Source organism: Drosophila grimshawi, unplaced genomic scaffold (genome assembly GCF_018153295.1).
Source record: "Drosophila grimshawi isolate 15287-2541.00 unplaced genomic scaffold, ASM1815329v1 contig_311, whole genome shotgun sequence".
Lineage (NCBI taxonomy): Eukaryota > Metazoa > Arthropoda > Insecta > Diptera > Drosophilidae > Drosophila > Drosophila grimshawi.
Window position 1 is genome coordinate 17301024 of NW_025063098.1, and position 13047 is coordinate 17314070.

Sequence of the window (13047 nt, forward strand, 5' to 3'; positions counted from 1 at the left end):
TACTTAAAAATATATATCTAAGTTTTTTTTTTCTTCATATTTTAACGGAAGAGTGGCAAAATGTAGCGACAAAATTGCATTATTTACATATTCTTTTTGGAACGCCCACTCCGATTCCATGATTTAAGTCTTATCTTTCCACCAATTTGGCAGCTATATATATCAGATATAAAAACATAAACCTTAACAAAAATTCTTAAAAGAATGGTGTTATAATTTTTTAGCGGCTTTATAAATGTCTGAGCAGCATTAACTCTGTGCAAGTGGAAATAAGTGCGAGCGACCGATTTTTACATGTACACACAAACATAATACATAATGAAAAAATAATCACTGCATTAAATTTTTATTATTATTAATACCGGTTTAAGGACACATACACATATACACTTAATGCCCTTTGCAGTTGGTCATTTGTTTGCTTCCTTCCGGTTATTAACTGAATATTTTAAACTCGAATGACATCTCAATAACAATGTTTTTTTACTCTGCCTAATGTGGATTCGCATCAATTGATTAATATATTCAGTAGTGCAATGGACAGTCTGAACTGCCCTCGAGAAACCGTTAACTGTAATTCAAGTGTAATATTGTCCCGTATTTAGGCGCGTGTAAAATGCTGACATACATTTAAATTGGTCGCAAAATTTTGTGTAAAAGTACTTTGGGCGCATCAAAATAACCCAGTTGAATATGTATTATGGGATCACGTACATGCATGTACGTATGTACATATACATATATATATGCATATGTATATACATTTATGTAGATATTCATTGGGCACCGGAAACAGGGATAAGAGTTGGCACATTGAAAATATCCCCAAAGCATTCATTGCATCCATTCCCCCGCTTCATTGGTCGCCCATAAAGCCAACTTAAACGCACACAATCATCTTTTTATTGTTTTCGATTATTATTGAATCGGATTGAGTTTTTCTCTCAGCGCAAGTGTTGTCCATTTGTTTGGCGGGAATCCAGCTGATGGCAGGCAGGGCGGTAGGATATGGGCGGTTTTATTTGCCTCTCATTTTGTCCCGTGTCCCAAATTTTATGCGAGTCTAATGGTTGTGCGTACGTTGTTATTGATATTATTAAGCTCAGACAACAATTTTATGCATTGGTCCATAAAAATTGTATTTTATAACTCTTCAATTTCGACATATGAATGTGAAAAGCAGTTGAAAAAAGGGCACGGCTTAGCAAATTGGACACTTTACTTATTTTTTTTTTCTTGACTCACCTAGAAGTAGTCAATAATTTATTTTGGGAAAATAAAACGGATTGGAGCTGCTAAGGCAGTTGTACACCTGCTTACAGTTGTGTGTGCAAAACTTGTTAAAGGAAAACTAAATTATATTTTACAGTTCGGGGTATCGGGGTATCTTGTAGTCGCAATCACTAAACTACTACATTCTCACTTGGCTATTTTTATGGCTGCTGGAAAGTGTGCTTTTTATATGACCACATATCTGGTATAGTCCTTGCGTGCGTCGTATAGTCTGATATCAAATGTTGTGCTATTGAAAGAATTATATTCCCCGGTCATCGTTGCTGAGTTACTGAGTTGCATGATGAAGGGCTTCATAGAGCATTTGCTACTTAATTTCTTTAATTGGATTTCAAATGTTTTGCCTCGGAGCTCTTTGTGTTTTAGTTCTACAATGGTGCGAATTAATCGATGTTTCGCTTGTACCTCATTGGCACTTTTATTTGCGATAGGTAATTTAACACTGCAATCAAACACTCGTCACTTCCCTCCACCCTCACAGTCTGTCACGACTAATGCGGATTAAACGCAGAAGAGCAATAAAATGGACAATGGGACAACAATTGCAATAAAAACATTACATATATGTTTAACGCCGACCAGTCCCCTACTATTTGGTTCTTGTTTGCTATGCCATTAGTTCGATTATTTTGTGGCAAATATAAAAGTTTGGTTTGTTGGCACAAACACTTTTCGACTACTACCAGCGATGTGCAAATAAAAGAAAACAAGAAACAATAGTTAACTTGGGCATGCCAAAGATTACATATTCAATATTCATTTATTTAACTCCACAAACGAATAGTTATTAATGTTACAGTTCAAGGTAAGTCTAGAAAATTATAGATGTTTATACGACTTTTCGTACTTGGCTCTCCGCATAAGTTCATGTGCATTGATAGCCTGCCTCGCGCAAAAAGTTTGCTGTCAGGTTGTTGCACGGATTCCGTTGGCATTGTCGTCAACTTTCAATTTATTTTAAATTGCGCCGGTTAGTTGCAATTTATTTATAAGCTTGTCAACAGCAGCGCAGCAATTAAAATTCTTGACAAGTTCCAACTTAAATATAGGTCCTGCTAAACTGTGTTGAGCCATATGATTAACGATCATTGTTTGAGTGTAAATTGCATTTAAAATCTCTGTTTATTTTTTCGATAAGATTACAATGAAGCAGGCAAATTTCAAAATGTTTTTGGCATCGTTGCATTATTTTGTTTATTTAACATTTATTTTCGTCATTCCCCACAATTGAATTTATGTTGTATAAATTCCAAAAGAAAAAGTATTCACAGAAAAAAGAAAAGAGTTATTTATATATGTGTGTGTATATTTAAATGCCAGTGCATGCATTTCGTGAAGTTTAAAAATATTCTTCAGCTTAAATAATTTTAAAGCACACTCAATAAAGTTTACTACTGGCGTTAATTATCCATCCAAGTTGATTTACCCGTAGTGTATGCAAATAAATAAATGCTCATGGCCATAAATTTATAAATGTCATTCGATAAATATTTTGTTTGGCTGTGCGGAGGTGTAAAAAGGGCTGAATGGGGCCAGGGCGGGGTGGGTGGGCGTTGCAAGGCAACAATGAAAGCACATCGAACGACAAGCTGTTGACAGCTGTTGGATTCGCATTGTGAACATTGAAGCTGCCATCATTGTTGCTGGCGTTAATAAAATTTATTTGGAGAGACATTTTGCATAAACACATTTTCATTTAATTTTGCATAATATTTGCTACCTGAGTGGTCTTCGGTAACAACAACAAAACTCACAATATATGCAGTACATCTATTTCGCTAGGCTTCATTTTAGTTATCGAATTACGCATGCAAATATTAATTTCGTCATATTAATTATCATGCGCCAGCTATTCACACCCTAACAACCATGCATAATTTACTATTTTCAGCAATGGCTTACTCACCCAGATTCTCCACCTGACAGGGCAGGACGAGCGTATCCCCAACCACGGCTCGATAGGTGTGTCCCCGGGACAAGAAGCGAGGCACCGCCACAGCCTGCGAGCTCGAAGCAACCGCAGCGGGCTGCTGCGCATTGGTCATTGAATGGGTGCTGCTACCTGTAATTAGAACAATATTTTTAATTAATTTTTAATACAATGTATGCTATGCCAAATGTATGCTTATTAATAAAAAGATTTTAGTAGGCATAATAGGGTAACGAAGCAGCTGACGAGCTGGCAAGATTGACTGCAGATCATCATCATTTTGTGGCATTGGAAAACAAAGAATACGGCAACAATTGAGAAACGAAGAAATGAAGAAAGACATCTACGGCAATCGAGTTGGACAGAGGCAGCAGGTCTAAGGCAAGCCAAATGTATTTTTGCCATTTATAATCAGAAACGACTTAAACAAGGAGCATGAGCAGAAAAGAAGTTGGAATACTCTTGACAGGATACTTCAAACTAAGGAAGTCTTCCAGCTAAACTAGATTCCCCTTATTCCACAAATAGAAATAATTATGAATATGGATTTATTTAAATTTAAAGTTTTCTGTAAAATAAATTTAAATAAGATATTTTCATTTTTTCTATACTCTTTTCAATCAGTCCATAATATGCATACATTAAAATAAATGTATTTAAAAAAACTCAATAATATTTGTGATTCGAAATAAAGTTACAAATTCGAAATTGATTTCGGTAAAAAAGAAAAATTCTATTTATTTAATTTTTTTATTATTTATTTTTGTTCATATCAAGGTGCGCATCAACGATTATTGAGAGGCAAAAATTTGTTTCCAATCGAATGGCTTTCAATTAGCATAAAAATATAGGATGGTGCTATTGACTTTTATGCTCAGCACACATGACTCCCAGGACACTCATAAATATTTGCAGTCGATACTGACGTGAGTGTGTGTGTGTGTGTGTGTGTGTGGGGGGGGGGGGGGTTATACTCAGCGAAAGAATGTGGACGCACTTTCGTGTCCTTGGGGCACAATTTGGTGTGCGTCAGCATGTAGAGTAACCAGGAAGCGCCATCTTAAAGCCAGTTTCAATGACATTTTAAGATGGCCTGAAGTAGCAAGCGAGCTCGCTTTAGCCATCTCACGTCCGCCGTTGGCATTGGCGACAAATGTGCGCAGCGAGCCAACAAACGTCTACTCTGCTCCTAAACACAGAGCGTTGATACTTGCAGTTCTTGCTCCCTAGTCCTTAGCTGTCTCTGGCACGGCAACGCAGCGTAACAAATTTGATTACAATAGCAACAGCAACAGCAAAAGGCAACACCAACACCAACAACATGATTCGTGTAAAATAAACTTTGGCCCTAAAAGACGCCCCTGGGTGCTGGCCGGTACTCAAAAGTAAAAATAGCAACATCAGCAACGCCGACTAACAGCTTACAAAAAGAAAACACAAAAAAAAAAAGAAGAAAAACAAGAAAGACAAGCAAGCTTTGACTGCACTTTTGAATTTTTATGATGCCCAGACTGGCACCATTCTTGGCACCACGCCCAGGCACCGCCCACGCCCACCGTCTTAGATGATGTCTGGGTGCTTTTTTTGGCCTTGTGCGTTCAACCTGTATTCGGCTAGCCAGCTGCGGTTGCATTCCTGTGAGATACTTACGGGTCATCGTTTTATGGCCGTAACACAAAAGGAAACGACAACTCTTTGGTCACTTTGGTCATTCTGTTGGCTTGGCTTTTGTCACCAGCACGTAAAATTTGTCGACAATCTTCCAGTTGACACAGCAGGAGGAGCTCTGTCTGTCTATCTCCGGTGGAGCAAAGGATATCCTTACATAAAATTTAATAATTGTTGCAACCAACTGGAATTTGTGTGTAAAATCACTCGCAACATAAAGCATTTTTTAGAACAGTACAACAGTACAGTCAGCAAAATTAATAAAATTCAAATATATATTCAAATCACCTACTCTATTGAAAATATTTTCTATGATCTTTGTTGAATAATTTCTATATTTGGGAGTTAACGGATTAATTATCACAAAAATATTCATTGTTACGGATGCATCGTGATTTTTGTTCGGCCTCTTAAATTTGACAATATAACTGAAAGATGTGTTTTAATTGATTTAATATTTTAAACAGTTGGCTTAGGTGCATCTATTAGTCGATCTCGTTCGACTGGAACATTCTTAGTTGGTTATTTTGTCATTTATAGAAAGTTTTTCTTTAATTAATTTTTCAAAGTGTTTGCATTGTGTAGAAATTTGGACAAAAATTCTTGCCTGGCTGCGTCAAAAGTCACAGCAGGTGCCATTGAATCTGTGCAGTGCTTTCATCCCTTCCTAAATACCAACTTTCTGCACTACTTATATATATATCTCATGTAAAAATATTCCTTGTTTGCACTTTACTTGTCTGTCGCTTAAGGTTTTCGCACAGTTTTGCATATATGAACATTTTATGCAAAATTAAGTAGTAATCCCATCCTCACCACGCCTCCTTGCATCAACAAAATGGACATTTGAGGCAAGCGGCACACGTTGCAAGCTGGTGTTGCACATTGTACTGCTTCATGGTAAAATGGTATGCAGACAGCATTAAATTGCATGCATGAAATGCATAAGGAGCCCAAGCAATTTAAGTTGGCAGACTGAGAGAAGTTTTCAGTGTGCGCAAGGAAAAACTGGCATTTGTTGTCTGGCACAAAGTTAAATCTTTCACATATTCAATTTCAGGCGACCATCCTTGCAGAAAACAATGAACAACACTTAAAGCATTACAATGCACTTTGAATAATTCCTTAGACCTTAGACTGCACTCATCTTAAAAAAAAAAGATCTGAAATTTTGCTTAATTTTTAAGAAATATTTTTCTTATGAAAAAAGAAGATTTTGTAAAATGTTAGCTTAAGTAATCTTTTGTACAATGGAAATTATGATCTTAGTGTTTTTGAGAAAGATTTGTCTTAAATATTGACTGCAATTCTGAGAAGTGGTGAGAAGAAATTTGTTTTTTCTTGATTTATTTGTTTTTTTATTTGGGTTAATTGTTGGCCATCTATTTTTCCGAGTGTTGGATGCGTGTTCTCTGTCTTTAATAACTTTCGTCGCGAAACAGGTTGTACCTTTTGCGGAGCGCGGTGCAAGCAGTTTTGAAGAATGAGCTGTAGAGCATTTTTGCTGGTGTGCGTTTGAAACTGGAACTGTGTCACACATACGCAATGGAGAACGGCTGGCAAACTTCAGCATGCTTTTAAAAACAATACATATATATGTACATATATGTGAGCTCGTCTCTTAACCACAAATGCTGTCTACAGCGCTGCCACACAATAAACTCGATTTGGAAAAAAGCGCATTTGTTGCTTGAATAATTTATCTCAAACGCACACTTGTCCGCTCAAGTGTCATCAGGCAGCCAGGTGGTTGGAGGAATCCATGGTTGCATGCGGCACTCTTACACAAAGCTCTGTTTGTTTCCCATTGGTGGTGGGTGGCAGTGGTAAGTGCAAATGTGTGGCTGTGGCATTAGCGCTTGCATTAGTAAATAAAACGCGTGGCATCCTTTTTACTGTAGGCCTTTGTTTCCTGCCCGTAGGCAACAAAACGAACCTTTCTACAGCTGCAGCAGCATGACATTTGCATCGATTTGATTTCAATGCGAATGGCACACGTGTCAAATGCACACATTGCTGCAACGCTGATGCACTGAAAAAATTATTGAGAATTTTATACACAATTTAAAATTATAAAAGTACACTTAAAACATCTTTAAAGGCAGTGTTTGATTACTTGGAGTACGAAATAAAGTTTTAATTTTTAGTACTCAATACTGGTATTGAATTAAAATACCACTAAATGAGTTTGGAATTTGTTTAAAGCTACTCAAATTTTCACCTTAAAGTTGGTTGATCTCATTTAAAGTGAAAAAATAAAGGTTTATATTTTTAAAAATATTTTCTATATTAAGAAATAAGTTTCTTACGAATTACTAATTTTAAAAAGTTTGTTTTTCATATACTTAGAAATTATTTCTAATTACCAGAACATTATTGTAGTTTTTAAGGTGTTATTTTTCTTAGTGTATGTATTTAAAGTTCTTAAATGTTTCGTAAGCAGCTGTTGCAGCTCGCAAACAGCGAAATTGCATTCGTTACTCAGTTGCGGCTGCATTGACGGTTTTAGCTGTGAAATTCGATTCGATATATGTACATACAATTATTTTTGGCTGCTGTTCCCATTTTGTATGCGACACTCTCGCCTAACCGATATATGACATATGAGTGGAATAAATCTAGCATTTATTCGTTTTTCATTTTACTTGTGGACAGCACACAGTCAGTAGTGCGAAACAGGCAGCTAAAGCGCTGAGGTCGCTTCATTATTTTAGTCGTATGCATTACACACACCCAAACACACACACACAAACACACACACAAACACACACACACAAACACACACACACACACACACTTGCATACATGTGCACATTGCAACATTGCGTTGTGTTTGTATCTTTTCTCATTTCCGTTGGGTTTCGCTTGCAGTTGGCACACTCGACCAAACTTTGCACGGCTTCTGCGGTTGAGTTTACATGCCACAACACCTTTTTCCAACTGAACATTGGCGATGATGCTATGGGCAACATGAGGTGTACGACTTGTGCGCCAACAACAACACCTTGTATACAACTGTAAGTCTATCTATTAGTAAGAGCCACATTTTGTTTCATTAAAACTTCGGACACATGTGAGAACACGTCTGCTTGTCTGTCTATCTTTCTGTCCGCCAGTCTGTCTGTGTGTGTGTGGTTGCAACGTGGTGTGGTTGTGATCAGCATCTTTGCATGTTTTCCTATTTGTTTAGTGTTTACTTTGCCTTGTCATTCCATCTGACTTTCAGCAAATGCCTTCTCTCTATTTGCCTTCCATGTCTTTTAAATTATGCACAGAGCAGAAGTGTGGAACAGAGAACAGCAGCAAAAATAAAATATAAAAACATGTAAAAAAAAAGCGAGAGAAGAAGAGTAAACACTCCAGAGATTAGATACCCTTTCTGCATGAAATATTATTTTATAAAAATGTAAAAACTTCTTTAGTTTACTTTAACTGCTGACATTAAATATAATCAAGTAGTCAAATTTTGATAATTTGCGAAAATGTGCGAAAACAACTAATTTTTCGACTCATTTTTCATATGCGATAAAGTCAAGATTGAATTTAGAAAGAGAACGCACTCTAGACAAATATGGCAATCTCAACACGGTTATTGATTCCAATTTCCTGATTATCAGAAAATCGCCATACTTTCGATGCCAGAAACTATTTCTCTAAAATGGAAGATTGAATTTTCATTTTCTTTATTTGCAAAGTGAATTTTTTTATAATATATTCTTTTGCATATGTGTAAAATTAAAATATTTAAAAAATATGTGCTTAAAACTTTACTTATTGGAAATCAAATTCTGATAAGTAAAAAAGAGTTTTCCGAAAAGTAGGAATTTATTTCGTACATCTAAAATTCATGTAAAAAACCAGCAAATTTGTTTAGTTTTCAATGTAATTCTCATTTTATGGGGTCGAAAATAAGTCCTTTAACGACATAGTTGTAAGGCTCTTCGCAAGAGTATTCAAGTGCGAGGGCAGCAAAAAAAAAAAAGGATGTTCATTTCCTCGCAGGCAAACTGTTTGCTTGTTAGCTCAGATTTCCATGCATATGGAGCCAAGTGCCGCTGGCTAAATTACCACAACGCCGACAGTCCCCGCCCAACAGCCCCGCCAACATATTGCATTTTATTCTTTCGTTTCGCTTTGCTGCTGTTGCTGTTGTTGTTTTGCAAATGCATATTTAATGCATGGAAATTATTAACGAGCACGCTGAAGAAGAAGGCAGAGGAGAGCAGTGCCTGGAGCGCAACTCTATTGTTTCTTTTTCTCACACCTTTTTATTGGCAGTAATTTGGGAGAGTGGCTCAGGCACGCCCATTGACATAACAAAAGCAGCCGCCCACTGTCTGCCTGCCAACCGCTCCGTCCGCCTGCTGTCAGTTGCAGTTCGCAGCATTTGTCAAATGCGTCCCGTCGGGAAAAATCTAGAAAACTGGTGTAAAAAAAAAGCTGTTGTCGGCTTTTAAGCGTTGCCAGCAGAACAATTTCGTTGCAATTTCGAAAACCTCAGCGCAATGTCATTCAAACGATGAATGCCTTTCACCTATCATCCACACACACAGACAGCCAGCATGTGTGTGTGTGTAAATATGCAAATGTTGCCAGCTTGGAGTTGCTCTTCTTCTTGTGTTGCCTAGGCTCTCCTGCTGGGTGTGAACCAGTCAAGCTTTTTAGCTTGTCGATAGTCAATCTATTCATCTCTCTAACTGGTCTCGCATCTGAAAGCTGTCAGTCATTTGTGTGTGTGTGCAGTGTATTTGTATTTGTGTTTGGCAACGCCTGGCAGAGATGCTTGCGCTAAGTCTGTTGACTTTTATGCACATATCATTTGCATAACATTATTTATCCATCCGCCCAGCGCATTAAATTTTTCAAATTCCAAATAAATCCCGCAAGTGAATTTCGTTTTTTACGGTTTTTTTTTTTCTGAACGCCATCATTTTTCTTGGCAGCATCCGTGCAGTACTTACTGTACTGCACTTTGCCAGCTTCCCGTGCATCCTGCTTGTCTGCCGTTCAAAAATGTTGCCCCTGACCCTGCCCCTGACTCTGCTGCCAATGCTGCCACTGCTGCTTCAGTTGATGCCTGCTCAAGGTGGCTCCTGACGCTGACAGTTTCTTCATTTGCATTTCGGGTTGATCCCTGTTTGATTTACGCCCTTTCTTGTGTGCCCCTGACAACTGGGCCAATTGGATGTATGCGCAAAACGGAAATTGAATGTTGCACTTCACATTTTTTCCCTTTGTCTTTTTTCTGTTTTCCATTATTGTGTGTTCTTACTTTCTGTTCATTGGTGGGATTATTGCAAACGATTGGCTTAACCTTTGCTGTAATTATGTAGTTTTCGCACTTTAATTAAGTTGTTTCACAGATATGCTTATCAACTTTCTACCTATTGATTTTTTTGCGTTGTATTCGATGGAAGGATTATGTCAAATATGTGGTTGAATGTGTACTGCTATTAAATTATAATGAGCTGCTCTCCGAGCTGTTTTCTATTTTCTTTTTGACGGTATGATTATTTGAAATACCTTACTTAAATTATATTAAATTATACTGAATAATAATAATAATAATAAAAATCAGAAAGCCGTCTAAATTTCTCTTTGTTTCTGCTTATAAATGCTGTTTTATGAGAAAAAAAAATTAGAAAGCAGTTTAAGTTTTTTTTTATTGCTGCTGACCTTGAAAAAAATCGTAAGTCGTTTGCAATTCTGGCCTATTTAGCTGCCAATTCTCGTCTGGCCATGAAGATTTTCCCATTAATCAAGAAATATGCGTTGAGATGATATTTTTAAAATTGGATACGCGATTAGTGCTCCATATATATTGGGTTCATGCCATCCAAGAGATTATTAATTTTCTACTTCAAAGCCGTGTTCTGTGGTTTGAAAATTAAAGCAAAATTCCAAATGAAATTGGTTGGAAAATTCCCATAATGACTATGCCGCATTTGTTGTAGGTCCCCACTGCTCCCACCCACTCTGTGACCAATAAGTTTTCACGCCTAAGCATTGTTTACGGAACATTTAACAATTGCAGCGTCAGCGAAAACAAAAACACAACTCATTTTAAATGTAGAGAAGATGCGGACTTAAAGTGGCTTTAAACAGCCGCTGGACACATACTTAGTGAGAGGCACTGTCGACCAGTGTAGAGCGGTTGCGGAGGCAGACGTAAGATATCGCATTAAGAATTTAAATTAATTAAATTAAAATGCATGGTGTATGTGGTTGCTTCGGTTGCTTGCTTTTTTGTTCTACAGATTCGAACGGCGGTAGGACGAAAGGACGAGCCAAGCAATTGGCTACATTGTAAGGATGCGCTGGTGGTGGTGGTAAGTATGCTGATATTGCATGCCCCGGACACATGCCCCGGGTTGTTAAAGCTGCCACAGCATTTGCATAAAGTATAATGGCCATCATCCTGACTGGGCTCGCTGCCTAGCTGCCTGGCTGGCTGGCTGGCCCATTCAATTTTCCGCTTTTTCCATGCCTGCTTTGCTCAAGCGACAGATGGACATTTGGAGAGACAGATGAAGAGGCGGACAGTCGGACAGACCGGCGTCGTCTTTGAACTTTTCACAATGCTCTCGTCTTGGGCTGTCCTGAAACATTTGTACCACACTTTATGCAGGACATTTCCGCGCCGCATGTCCAGTTCCTGGTTGGATTCCAAATGGTGGCTGACTGGCTGAATGGCTGGCTGGCTGGCTGGCTTGCTGGATAGTTACTTTGCTCGATTTCGTCTTGGCTCTGTTTATTTCCGCTTTTCCATCTGGCTTTGTTTCCTGATGACCGTCTATGGCGCGTAAAAAATCAATTTACTTTTATCTGTTTCAGTTGCTGTCTCTTGTCTTGATAAATGCCATGCAAATCACAACTTTGTATCTAATTGCTGCAATTTGATTTCGCGTTAACCTTAACAGGCCTTTGTGTCTGTTGTATGTGTTTAGTTTTGCATATATCGTGCCAATGATGTTTATTTTCAATGAATACGATATTCCAAAAATTACTCCTATATCGAATAATTAGCCACGTTGAATCACCAAGAATATGTGCTCAGCAAAGCAAATGCTGCAAATGAATAAGTTTTAGTTGGCCATACAGTGCCTCATGTTTGCATTCCGCACTGCAGGTCACTGGGTTTAATTTATTTGCTTATTTAGCTTTCGTTGACTTTCGTCTGCCCGGCTCGTACACTCAGCGAAACATCTCTCTGATTTTTAGAAATCTGCCACACCTTGGTGAAGTATTATTCCGAAAGTATATTTGTAAATTCTAATTATGTTTATATGTGTTTACACAGAAAACAGTCGAGGGAATAATCTTTTTTACTAGTTACTGAATTTTTAATTCCACTATTTTGAAATATTTTCAGTTATATTTAATTACATTAATTTATGTTAATTGAATATAATATAATATAAAAATTAAAATATTTTTATAGCTTTAGCTGCCATTTTCATGTTGGCTCCACAATATTTTCCAGAGTTTACATATTTTTGGACTGGTTTTATATTTGGTTTTTAAAGAAATTCGACTGAATAATTTGCGGTCTGTTTGTACGGTTTGTGCGCAATTTACCCATGTGATTTAATGAGCATGGTCAACAAATTAGTTGAAGAGCTCGTTGTACGTATGCATATGGACATACACGTCTATATGTATATGTTTGTACTTTGGCAGATACTATTTGTTTGTTTGCGCATCGTTTTGATAATGTGCACAATTAGCGATAATTCGATTGGTGTTGTTTCAGCAGCCTCATTTGATAGCAATACCGGACAATCAATAAAGGTAAATATGTTTAATATGCTGAAACTTGATTTTGCGGCCAAGTTGGTTTACATTCCAGTCACACACACAAGCACACAATCACACAAACACACATACACAAAAAAAAAAACAGAAAGAAAATGCATGTCATGCCGGAAAAGAAACTAGTCGACAGTTTTTTATGTCCTTTCACAGGGTCTTTGAATTTTGTGTTCAAATTTGCAACGTTTTGAACAAGTGATCTCAAAAAATATATATTTTATTTAACAACATCTGACTAGCTGACTGAACATAGCCATATAGCCGGATGTTCCTAGTAAACTTTCTCATATTAAAAGCAATTCTGATGGAAACTAAATATTTAGATGCATTTCTCTTTAATGTAA

At 37.3% G+C, this 13047-nt stretch overlaps 1 protein-coding gene and 1 long non-coding RNA gene across 6 annotated transcripts in view; one reads left to right on the plus strand and one right to left on the minus strand.

Moving 5' to 3' along the window:
* Positions 1 to 13047, minus strand: part of LOC6567916 (neurotrimin) — a 65120-nt gene that overhangs the window by 7396 nt on the left and 44677 nt on the right. Inside the window, 1 exon segment of the mRNA XM_032740098.1 lies at positions 3200 to 3355. Coding sequence (XP_032595989.1) covers positions 3200 to 3355 — 156 coding nt within the window.
* On the plus strand, positions 7538 to 11772 carry LOC116806269. Of its 5 annotated transcripts, none has more exons than XR_006246649.1 (4): positions 7538 to 7587; positions 7763 to 7908; positions 10846 to 11059; positions 11149 to 11772. It is a non-coding gene; the product is annotated as an uncharacterized LOC116806269 (long non-coding RNA). The 5 variants fall into 5 exon arrangements; XR_006246651.1 differs by lacking the exon at positions 7538 to 7587 and having other exon boundaries at positions 7650 to 7908; positions 11149 to 11220; positions 11393 to 11772; XR_006246648.1 differs by lacking the exon at positions 7538 to 7587 and having other exon boundaries at positions 7651 to 7908; positions 11149 to 11220; positions 11331 to 11772.